Here is a 12704-nt window from a genome sequence, read left to right as displayed (position 1 = left end):
TCCATGTTGTGCGTCTATACTTGCACTTTTCCTTACTTTGCCTCTCTACCATTTTTCCCCTGGACTATTCACTTAGTTTGAAGGGAAAACACCTGCATTATTCTGTTTGCTAGGTGTGTATGTTCCAGCATAACTCTGGAACGCCTCAAGCAATTTCATCCAAACTTGGTACACTCTCTGGAAACAAACACTGTGGGGGTAAGACACCCCTAACACTCCTCGGAGTGTGTGTTCTGTTAAGATACAGCCTTTGTGCCTTAAAATGGCTTCTACTGTACTGCTGTAAAATGAGTTCTACTGTATAGAACAGTGAAGTTGCCATGATAACAGCTTCACAGTGGGCTCCCTCTGGTATGTGGGAAAACCCAACATTAGAAATTACATTTGGTCCAGACATTTCCCCCCTATAAATAAATACCCGGGCAATGCCAGGTTATCAACTATTAGGGGAATAAAATAGGGAAAAAGGCAACACGGATACTGACAATTTTCCTAAGCAGTTACTCTTTGAGAGTAGGCTACTTTTCAAAACTGTTAACTATTTATTTCAAGCTGAAATAATAAGTCACAATCTTTTTATTTAGTGTGGATTACGAGACTTTTGACATACTGGAGAATGAAGAGGTACGTTGTTCAAATGCAACTCTCTTATTTCTGAGCTTAGAAATCTATAACGTGAGAGACATTAATCAAGTCTACATTAGGTAAGGCAAGGATTAAAGAATACTCAACTGGCCAACCTACCCGCAGTTGTATGTGAAAGGCGAACTCGTGGAGGCCTAGATATTGTTAAGGTGAGAAAAGAATTGTTGAGAAGTTTGTAACCATTTCATTAAAAAAAAAAAGATCTTGCGTTATCCATTTTGATACTTGATGTTCAGATTTATGATTTTTTTTTGTTGCTTATTCTTCAATTGTTGTTTTAATGTCCTAAAAATTTGGGTCGAGGATTAAAGTTAAATAAATGGAAATAGCTTTATTACATTTTATCAGGGCCATATTAGTGAAATTGAGAGTTTATTTATTTGATTGAGAGTTTATTTATATGCCGCCCTTTTCCCTGGGGGGACTCAGGGCGGCTTACAACTCGAAGGGGGGGGGGGAAACAAACATTTAACACGTAAAACAGTACATAATTAAAAAGCACAACATTCATACCATTGGGTGGGTTACAGTCTTTAGCCCCAGGCCTGTCGGAACAGCCAGATTCTGAGGGCTGTGCGGAAGGTCTGGAGGGTGGTGAGGGTACGAATCTCCACGGGGAGTTCGTTCCAGAGGGTGGAGGTGCCACCGAGAAGGCTCCTCCGCGTAGTCGCCAGTCGGCATTGACCGGCTGATGGACTCGGAGGAGGCCTAATCTGGGATCTAATTGGTCGTGTGGAGGTAATTGGCAGCAGGCGGTCTCTCAAGTACCCAGATCCAATACCATGAAGGGCTTTATAAGTGACGACTAGCGCCTTGAAGCGTATCCGGAGATCGACAGCCAGTGCAGCTCGCGGAGGATAGGTGTTATGGGGTGAAGCGAGGTACACCCACAATCGAAATGAGGAGTCCTTGGTGCTCTCGGAGTTTGCTTGTTTTCTTGCAGGAATTTTGTTACTCAACTAGGAAACATCTCAAGTAATGAAACATCTGCAAGAAAACGAACAAGCTCAGGGAACACCAAGGAGCCCTCAATCATTAATTTGCACAAGTTTGTTTCTGGTGCTTTTGGCATTTGAAATATAATGTCTTAAAGTTTTTTTTATAACCTATCATCAGGCTGATATATTGTTGTAAAAATACACCTTAAATCGTCATTGAATGGTTATACTACTGCTATTACTACTAATAATAATGAAAAGTTGTTTCTTGACATCAATCAGTTATTTGTTCTAAGAGCTATCTCTTCTTACTCCCATGGGTGCACTTAAAGATATTATTTGGTTTTAGCTTTAGTCTTCAACATTGTTTTTTCCCGGAAACAATATGTTTTGCAAAAAAAAAAAAAGTGTCATATTTCTGAAAAAGAAGGTAAGATTTTATTGTATACTTTTAAACAGTGGCCCTGAAGGAAAAAAAATAGATCTATATTTCTTGCTCCATCTTCTTATAATTGTCTGTGTGCACACAATGTACAAGCGTTGACTTCAAAACCTAAATACTCCGGGGTCTATTCTTGTCTTCAGTTTTATAGTCAATATTAAAGTCATTGGATCTCCTGGGAAGGAAGAATCAATAAGTCTCATTAGTTTTGTTTTAAAATAGCTTTATTATTTAGCTCCTGTAATTATTTTAAACAAACGTTCAGCGGTATACTGCATTCAAAGATTATACCCTGTACGGTTTTAAAGAATATAAGACATTTTACTTTTGTTACATGTAGGTTCTATTAAATTTCCTTACATGACACACTTTATGTTTTGAGGCCCTAGGAATTGAGATGAATCAAATGATACAGTTCACATTTTAATCATTTTGAAAATCTACTGGGAAGTATTTTCATTGACAGTAACATTTTTCTACATAGTTCTATTTATCAATGTTCAATAAAAATTCCATTTCTGCAGGCCGGATCCTTGATTTATTTTTGGGTTAATTTAAAAAAAACATATCCAATAATTGAATTTATTAAAACTATAATTAGAGCTTTAAAAATTCCAAAAACAGTTGTTCTACTTATTTCCTTTCTATTTTCCAGCGTGGAACATTTTAACAGGCTTGTTTAGTTTCATTAGCATAGAAATTTCTCAGGATGTTGCAAACTAATTGTAGGCTTTGGCCTATAATTTTTGTTAAGTATGTAATTTTTTTTGTGAAGTCATTGTCTTTTTTTGAAGCCAGTGTCTTTGCTCTGAATTGTTCCTGCAAATAGCCAAATATATAATGAAATATGATTAACAATACCAAAAAAAAAAAAAAAAATCATGCTTATAACATTTACCTTTTCCTATTTGTGTAATGCTGTCCCTGCTGTTTCTAAGGAAACATGAACAGGAAGAAGACAAGTGTAGAATGTGTATTCCAGATATAAAGAAAATTCAAGGTTCATTTGAGGGCTTATAGTAAGTAGTGATAATACTTTCTAATGCTTAAGTCCCAGAGAACTTTTGCTGTTAGGAATTATAATACTTGGTTTAGATCCTGAATGTCCAGCCTTTTGACTTGCCAAGGCTGGATTGAGTGAGGAGGAATTGTCTTGGGCTGCATATAAAACATATAATAAAGATAATGTATATAAATCATACAATAACATATATGATCTTATGGGCTGCATTCTAACTGTCAAGGGCCATATGAAACCCATGGAGCATGGGTTGGAGACATCTGGTTTAGATGACAAATCTTACTTGGTCTAAGATAAAATTCATGGTTCCACCACAAACCGCGGACGACAAAATCGCGGTCGACGAAAGCACATATGTGATGTCATCACAGCGCGACGAAAAGGATCGAAAAATGTAAAAATAAAGCGAAAACCTTACCCTAACCCCCCCAAACCTAACCCTAAACCTAACCCTTAACCTAACCCTAAACCTAAACCTAACCCTTAACCTAACGAAAAACCTAACGCTAACCCTTAACCTAATGCTAAACGTAACGCTAACGCTCTAAACCTAACCCTAACCCTTAACCTAACCCTAACCCTTAACCTAACGCTTACCTTTATGTGAATCGGCTTGCTGTAATTTAATTTTTATTTCAATTTTTCGATCTTTTTCGTCGCGCTGTGATGACGTCACATACGCGATTTCGTCGACCGCGCTTTTGTGGAACGCAGTTTTGACGGGTCACGAAAATTCATATCTGAGGCTAGAAAGACCCCCATGAAGGTGTGCCAGCTAAGGTTTTATAGTTGCAATAAAGCAAGTTCATGTGACAGATTTCTAGAACACATTGGTAGATACCCAGTCAATGAATAAAACAGCAAGAGGCACTGGACTTCATGCATCAAATTTGCCTTTTGTTAGAGCTTTTGCAATCATATCAGTCCCTGAATGTTTTCTCCCTTTCTTTTTCCAGGAACTAAATGAATCTGGTGAGTTATCCTCTATCCTGAAAGGAGAAAATTGATGCAAATGGAAATACATTGATCAAGACAACGGAAACGCAACATCATTATTGACATTTGCACTGGGAACAGGTTACGACAGAAAAAAACCAACGAACCAGAACACTGGTTTCTGACTTCCTTTTCATATCAGACCATCCTAGAGAAGTATGTAAAATGTAGACCTTCATGCAAACTGTAAACTTGTGAACATCTTCAGAATGAATTAAAAGTGAAGTGCAAGCATTTTTGAGTACTTTAATTTTTCATTCCATTCACACAGGCATCTAACTGAAATAGCCCTTGTTTAACTGGTAGTTCTGCTCACCATCTTATAGCCATGAACTTTCTAATGTTGTAGTCAGGTTCAAGAATGAGGACTCCATCCTATCAGAATTAATGAGACATATTTTTTAAGCTATTTTAAGTAATATGGCTAAAAGAGGCATAGCATAACACGGTTAGGGTATTTCCCTTACCTTACGATCTACCCCAGAGATCCGGACCCTCCCCACTCTCGCGGCCTTCAAAAAGTCTATTAAGACCTGGCTTTTCCGGCAGGCCTGGGGCTGTTGACCTCTTGAATGAGGTCCAGCCCCATTACGGTTGAGTGTGTGTTGTGTTTTAACTTGCTTGTTGTCTTCTTTTTTAAACTTTTACTACTTAAATTATCGTTTTTTGTAAGCCGCCCGGAGTCCTTCGGGATTGGGCGGCATATATTTTATTAAACTAAACTAAACTAAACTATTAAACTATTCATTGATTGGAGATTTAATCTGAATTATATATATCTCTTACTAAATTTGTAGTCATTTCCAAGCCTTTTGGCCGCAATTTTTATAATTTAGATTAAAATGCACGAAGACCATCTTCTCCATGCCACTGAAACAACTTTGAATAAAGTAGCAATAGAAAATAGAATCGACTCTTAATAGCAAATTATGTGCTGAGCGTTAAGAGGAATATCAGCATGATTTAATGTAATGCTAAATTCTAGATAAATTCTAAATTACTGAGCCACACGAAAGGATTAAAAAACAAGTCCATGTACTCAAAGGCAACGGTGGCAGGGAAGCAAGAAACAACAGTTTCTGCAGCAGAATATTTTGTCAGCATATTCCATATGCTGACCTTCAAGATAATGGTCAAACACCGCTAAACTGCAGAAAAAGCCTAGAATTATTAATTTGTTATATTTATAACCACCCATTTCACAATCAAGTTGGTGGAAGCGTAGAAATGCCAATTATCCCATCCCTCTCTCCCTCCCCCCTTCCTCCCTCCATCATATATATGGTTGCAAAAGAAAATGGGGAGCCAGGGAAGTATACAGTAGGAGGACTTGGCTCGGACTGCACTTCTTGTATTCATATGGGAGATTTGCAGAATATAACTTAGCATTTTCCAACACTATACTGTCTGCTAGCTATATTATAGACATTGGATCTGAATTGGGTCCCCACAAACATTTGGGTCAAAGGGACCTGTGGTAGTATTACCGTCTATGGCCTGGATAGGATAGGCAAACTACTTATAGCAATAGCAGTTAGACTTATATACCGCTCCATAGGGCTTTCAGCCCTCTCTAAGCGGTTTACAGAGTCAGCATATGCCCCCACAGTCTGGGTTCTCATTTCACCCACCTCGGAAGGATGGAAGGCTGAGTCAACCTGAGCCGGTAAGATTTGAACAGCGAACTGCAGAACTGCAGTCAGCTGAAGTAGCCTGCAGTACTGCACCCTAACCACTGCCACCTCGGCTCTAAGCAATAATCTTATAGGAGATTATCCTGAAAGCATCCTAGGCCCAACCCCCGTAAGGCTTTACGGCAGTAACTATAATATATGTGTTAAACTGTTGAATTGATTCTCATCTCTGAACCTGCGAGATGCCACTTTCTGTACCTATTTCAGTTTTCTGAGTGAAGGTCAGCCCTGGTAAGAGTGCATTATCGTCATCCAATCCTGAAATAATATAGACCACTGTCAGGTCCTCCAGATGGAACCTCATGGCTTGTGAACAGCAAATGCAACAGTGTCTCAAGAACTTTAAAGCTGTAAATATCATTGTATTGAGATAATGTAATGTATGAAGACTTCTAACAATACAATAAAAGGAAAAACAAAATTGCGTTTTGCTCTGATTCATGTGTTCCGTCTCATCTAGTCACTGCTTCCAGACATCGAGTAAGGATCTCTCCTGCACCTCTTTTCTTGGTTCTGTGAGGGAGAAATACGTCTCGATATATTGATGACAACTCTCCCCGAGCCCACAGATAACTTCACCCAGTGTTTCCTATAGATGTTAACATGAGGAGAGACCAACCCTGAGGCATCTCATGTTGGAGTGATCATGAGTTCAAATGCTTCTTCATCTTTAGATTGGAACCAGTAACTCAGGAAAGAGTGGAACCATTATACCAGAGTTGTTCCAACTCCCAGCCGTAGGTAATCCAGAAGGCGATCAGTATTAAATACTATTGAGAAAGCTAATAAGACAAGAAAGTTGTGCTCCCTCTATCCATGCCTTGATTAATGTAATCTGTTGTGGCCTGGCAGGAGCCGTTGGAGCTGCCGCCAGACTCCGACAGAGGGGTCTTATGAGTCGGCCCTGGAGGAGGTGGAGGACCCTGGACAGGGTGCCGACTCCGAGCAGGGCGAGGAGAGACTGGTTGGCCACTAGGTGGCGGCAGAGCCTTGGAGGGAGTGTTCAGGAAAACACTTGTGAGTTGTTTCAGGATGCACCGGTCGAAGAGCTACTCGGCGGAAGGAACAACTGCGTAATTGTAGGAGATGATTGTGTTTAGCTGATGCTGATTAAGATCCTCTCCTGATTATAAAAGAGACTGTGCCACGCCCTTTTGCAGGAGTCAACGTTACGATTAAAGAGAAATCAACTTGGCAAGTTGGATTGCTGCCAGAGTTTGTTTGCATTTGCTGCCTAGGTTCGTAGGACTTGCTGCCAGAGTGCTTATCTCTTTGTTTATTTTGGGCTTGCAGCCAACGAGAGTCTGGACTGAGTAAAAGTATTCTTTACGTTTGCTTTGGCTTTCGTTCCTGGACGGCGATGGGTAGTGGTGGTCAGAATAGTAATCCATGAGCAGGGATGTCAAAAATGGTCCCGCCAGATGCGTCACACGTGGCCATGTGCACCCCTGGTTTAGCGAAGGGTGAAAAAGTCATGTCATGTGAGGACAATATGGGGTCGAGTTTGACACCCGTGCAGAAGAGCAATTAATTTGATTTCACTCCAAGAGCTTGGGTTCTCAATCTCATTGGGAAAAAAATCCATGTGATCCTCTTTATCCAGCATCCTTGATAGCTACAGTTTCATCACATCCTCTCCAATCTGCTAAAAAAGTGAAAGATCTAAAGATGTTGGGTTTTAAGATGGCATCTTCAGTCAGGTGTGCAATGACGTTTAAGGTTGACGGTACTTTTCCTTTTAGTAATGAATGACTGAATCAAACCCTTCCCCTCATTGGCTGCCCAAAATAATCAAGAGAATCTAGGATCCAGCTCACGGGTGGATAACTCATGCAAAAAATCCATTCCACTTCTGAGATCAAAGAATCCCAGGTCATCTCACAAGTAATCCCCATTTACTTCATTTTGTCCTGTTTATGTAATACTGCCAAATATGAGCCATTTTATCCACAATATACTAGCAAATCCTTCAGACAATTGGTACATCCTAATATGGATTAAGTAAAACAGCTGTCAGGCCGGCATTTATATTCCTTTTAGAATTTTGGCCTGCCACATTTCTCTAATTTCATTATGCTGTTTCTTTAAGTATAGTCAATGGGAGGGGGAATAGAAGGAGTAGGATTTGGAATGTATTGTTTTTCATTCTTTACTAGAAGCCAAGGTCATCCTTTTGTCTCCACACCAGTACACCTGACCGGAAGAAGCTGGGCATGGACGCCAGAGTGGAAGAAGGAGATTGGACCATGTGATGGACTGTGTGGGTGTGGGGACAAGATCATGAACTTTTAACTGGGTGGGATTCTGATGTAACTTCCAGAGTTGGAATTCCCCACAACTATGTGCCAACATTCCTGCTTTATTAATTGGAACTTTAATCATAGTTTTGCCTTCGACTCTGATTTAATTCTACATGGTATTTGAAACGCTGACAACAGCATTGCTGGAAGATATTCTGTCAGTGCAATAGGGCAGAACAATACTTGTTTCTGTGCTTATTATCATAGTCTCAGCTCCAACCTGAGCTCACAGGGCTAAATACGGTCTTTGTCTTATACTGGTTGTCCAACTATTTTTCTGCTATCTATCTGTTCTTATTTATTGGTAAACTTCAAAGCCTCACCAGGCTTTGATGGCGTGATGAGGCTCTAAGAGGACAATCCATTTTAATGCTTTTCTGGCTGAAAGCCAAAAACTTGTGGCACATCTGCCAGCCATTAAGAAAATTGCCAAGTATTTATATCCGGAACACTGAGCAAATCCCTGTAGTATATGCAGCAGAGGTGGGTTCCTACCAGTTTTAATGGTGTGAGCAAAAAATGGAATGCAGCCAGAGGTGGGTTCCTACCAGTTCGCACCTGTTCGGTAGAACGGTTCTTCAAATCTACCGAACCGGTTAGAAGAGGTTCCACCAGTGGATCCGGAAAGCCGGCCACACCTACAGAAGAGGTTCCAAATTTTTTTGAAACCCACCACTGGTGCTTGGATATGATTATTCTACAACATGCTCCTATTTATAAAACTCAGGCCTCTGTGAAAGGTAAGGATGACTACTGTTTGTGGTGCAATCAGAACATTGCTGTGTTGAAGTTGTTTTAATGCAAACCAAAGATGCCTTTGAAAAAACAAGTTTACATCCTATTCTTATGCATGCCAGGCTGTGTGTGAGGTAATTTAAGGTGGTTCTGACAAGTGTCGTCGGCATCTTCATATCTGGTCACATGGGCGGCAAGCCACTCCCATCCGCTCATGGGCGGCAAGCCACTCCCACAAAGGAGGCCACACCCACAGAGTAGGTTCGAACAATTTTTGAAACCCACCACTGATATACAGGTAGTTCTTGACTTATGACCACAATTGAGCTTAACATTTCTGTTGTTAAGAGAAACATTTGTTAAGTGAGTTTTGCCCCATTTTACAGCCTTTCTTGTCACAGTTGTTAATCGAATCACTGCAGTTGATAAATTAGTAACCAGTTGTTAAGTGAATCTGGCTTCCCCATTGACTTTGCTTGTCAGAAGGTTGCAAAATGGGATCACATGACCTTGGAGACAAAGCATCGGTCATAAATATGAACCAGTTGCCAAGGAACTGAATTTTGACCACATGATCATGGGATGCTGCAAAAACCATCTGTGAAATCATATCTGTCGTAAGTCACTTTTTTCACTGCTGATGTAACTTTGAATGGTCACTAACAACTGTTGTAAGTCAAGGATTATGTGTAGAATGGACCATCTCATCCAACCCTTCACTCTTAGGACCCAAAGATAAATACACTAATTACCATCTCAGACTGATGGAAAGTGATGTGAAACTGGAAGATTTCTCATCTGTCATGGTCTGCCTCTGATCTCTCTTTCAGCACCCAGATACCAAAGCCTCCTAAGATAATCAGGAAAAATCCAGATAATAACATCCTGATAAATAAAATCCAGATAATAACATCCTGATGTTATCTAGGACCTCAGAAAAAGATGCTATTTGACAACTGGCAAATTCACAGCAGAATCCATAGTTTGCCCCTTCAACAGAAGTTCAGTTGAAGACATGTTTGGTTATCTGAGTAGCAGGGTCCCTGATCATATCAAGTGGTTTATTACCACTTCCTTCCTGTCAGTTGCTCAGTTACACCGAGCCAAGGTGGCGCAGTGGTTAGGTGCTGTACTGCAGGCCACTTCAGCTGACTGCTATCTGCAGTTCGGCGGTTCAAATCTCACCGGCTCAGGACTCAGCCTTCCATCCTTCCGAGGTGGGTGAAATGAGGACCCAGACTGTGGGGGCGATATGCTGACTCTGTAAACCGCTTAGAGAGGGCTGAAAGCCCATGAAGCGGTATATAAGTCTAACTGCTATGCTAGTTGCTCAAGCTACTTTCATTTTTGGTTGGACTTAGGATAAAATCCTGTAACTCACTGAATCATCCTGGTCCTTAACATGTGCTGAAATAACTTTTTGGGGGAGTTAAACTCTACTTAAGACTCTTATAATTTGAGTGAATTTAACTAAATTCGTAACTTGGCCAAGAGCATTTGTCAGCATGTATTTCTCTACCCTTTGAACTAGAAATTCATTTTCATATTTTAGACTAGTCTGCTCATTACTTTCATGAGAGTGGACATGTCTAATATTCTGTATTTTTCCAGTTTATATGGAATTTGTGTTTGTTTATTTATGTTCCCAATTTTCAACAGTATTTTGGTTGCTGTGTTCCATGCACTTAATGCATTATGTATCTTCTCTCTGCAAGAAAATTCCCATATTAAAGGGTAGCAAATATTAACTCATTCCCCCCCCCCCCAAAAGGTAACAATAATATCTCTTGAAATTTTTAGGAGCTGATGACATGCACTCCATGGGATTTTTAAACTTTGACCTTCTTTGTGGCAGAAGTCTTTAGCCTTAGGAAATGTGGCTTATTTTAAAAGCAAAGCTAATGTTTCATTCTGCCTTGTACTGTCAAATCAGACTTTTTGTTGTTGTTACTTGCAAAGCTGTGTCCGACCCATCATGACCCCATGTATGATGTTGCTCCAGGCCTTCCTGTTGTCTACCATCCTCTGGAGTCCATTTAAACTCATGCCTACTGTTTTGGTGACGCCAACCAGCCACCACATTCTCTGTCGTCCCCTTCTTTTTGCCCTCAATCTTTCCCAGCATTAGGCTCTCTCCAGTGAATCCTTCCTTCTCATTAGGTGGCCAAATATTTAAGTTTCAGGATCTGGCTTCAAAGAGCAGTCAGGGTTGATCTCCTCTAGACTGACTGATTTGATTGCCTTGCAGTCCAAGGGACTCAATGCAGGAGTCTTCTCCAGCACCATAGTCAAAGGCCTCCATTCTTTGGCGCTCAGCCTTCTTATGGTCCAACTTTCACAACCATACATTGCAAATGGAAAAAAAAACATAGCCTTGACTATATGCCCTTTTGTTGGCTTTAATCTTAAACTCCAATTTAATACAATTATATTGTGATAAGACTCCTGCATTCATAAAAATTAATCTATTCTTTATGTACCCCACCCATTCCACTATAGTTTGATGTTTGAAACGCTATGGCCAGCTAGTTCCTCTACTAACATTTTTTAAAATCTATTTTTACTTAGTCTCCCTGTTTAATTGAAGAGCAAAGCTGGCCGATTCCTTAACAAGAAGTGTCACCAGCGCCTGGTTAATCATATGTTTTGTTGAATCATTTCATCTAATTTAATTTTCCTTAGATTGTAAAATAGCTACGCCGAGTTTAATAATGATAGAATGTGTTGTATCAGGAGATGCTGAAATTCATTTTTTAAAAAACCGGTAGGAAATAGGGCAGAACTGAATTTAGATTAAATGACAAGGAAACTCCAGTTCTGTAAATTAAAGCTGCTGTCTTGATAGCTACTTGGTTTCTTTGAACTCCTCTGAACTTTAATTAAATTTTAATATGTGGAAAAATGGGAGGGTGAAATCCTCTCTGAGCTCTGTTATGGCTTGCAGGAAATTATTTCCCTGAATAGTAATAAATGCAAACATCTTGAATAAAGGGAAATCTGAACAGTCTCACCTGTTTTGCATCATCAGTTCTTATCATCCTCCAAAGTATAAAATGTTACTAATATAAAAATGATTGTTTTCTTGCATTGCAAAACAATTATGAGGATGGTGGAAGATATGGATTATTTTGACCATAACTGAAGGGACATGCCACTTCACTTATGGTCAAAATAATCCATATCTTCTATATCTGAATTCAAAGATTCAACTTGCTACAATTAACACCTCTCTTCTATGGTAATTTTTGGGAATCCCACAAGTCTTGTTCTTTTGCTTCAGCAGAGATCTCATTTATTACATTTTAGCCCATGTTACAGATAAATTATACTCTCTCACCTCAACCTACTTTTAAAGATTATAATTGTGTGGGACACTGGATGAGGGACAGGGGTGAAATTCAGCAGGTTCCGACAGGTTCTGGAGAACCGGTAGCAGAATTTTGAGTGGTTTTGGAGAACTGGCAAATACCACCTCTGGCTGGCCCCAGAGTGGGGAGGGAATGGAGATTTTGCAGTATCCTTCCCCTGCAGTGGGGAGGGAATGGGGATTTTGCAGTATCCTTCCCCTGCAGTGGGGAGGGAATGGGGATTTTGCAGTATTCTTTCCCTCCCACACCCACCAAGCCACGCCCACAGAACCGGTAGTAAAAACAATTGCATTTCACCACTGACGGGGGGAGTTGTACAAACGTCAACTGGGAAAGTGGGGTGTCAAGTCCCTTCCCCCATTTTTTTATATGATGTATTTGTGAAAACAAAGGAACATAATAAACAATTACATAAAAAGTAGATACATAGTAATTAAGAATAAGACACCCGTAAAAATGGCAGGAAGCTTTTACAACGCCTTTGTTGAGCTTCACACAAGGATGGATTTCAGTTGCTGATTAAGGTTATTTTTGTTTTTAAATTGTTGGAAGAAATGTCCCTTCT

General features: G+C 40.0%; 1 protein-coding gene across 1 annotated transcript in view; it reads left to right on the top strand.

Moving 5' to 3' along the window:
- Nucleotides 1-4277, top strand: part of GLRX3 (glutaredoxin 3) — a 28061-nt gene extending 23784 nt beyond the window's left edge. Inside the window, 5 exon segments of the mRNA XM_032225502.1 lie at nt 585-624; nt 705-721; nt 723-769; nt 772-794; nt 4003-4277. Coding sequence (XP_032081393.1) covers nt 585-624; nt 705-721; nt 723-769; nt 772-794; nt 4003-4053 — 178 coding nt within the window. The 3' untranslated portion in view covers nt 4054-4277.
- Nucleotides 4278-12704: the final 8427 nt, after the last annotated feature.

This window comes from Thamnophis elegans, chromosome 10 (assembly GCF_009769535.1).
Source record: "Thamnophis elegans isolate rThaEle1 chromosome 10, rThaEle1.pri, whole genome shotgun sequence".
Lineage (NCBI taxonomy): Eukaryota > Metazoa > Chordata > Lepidosauria > Squamata > Colubridae > Thamnophis > Thamnophis elegans.
This window is presented reverse-complemented; position numbering and strand designations above follow the sequence as displayed.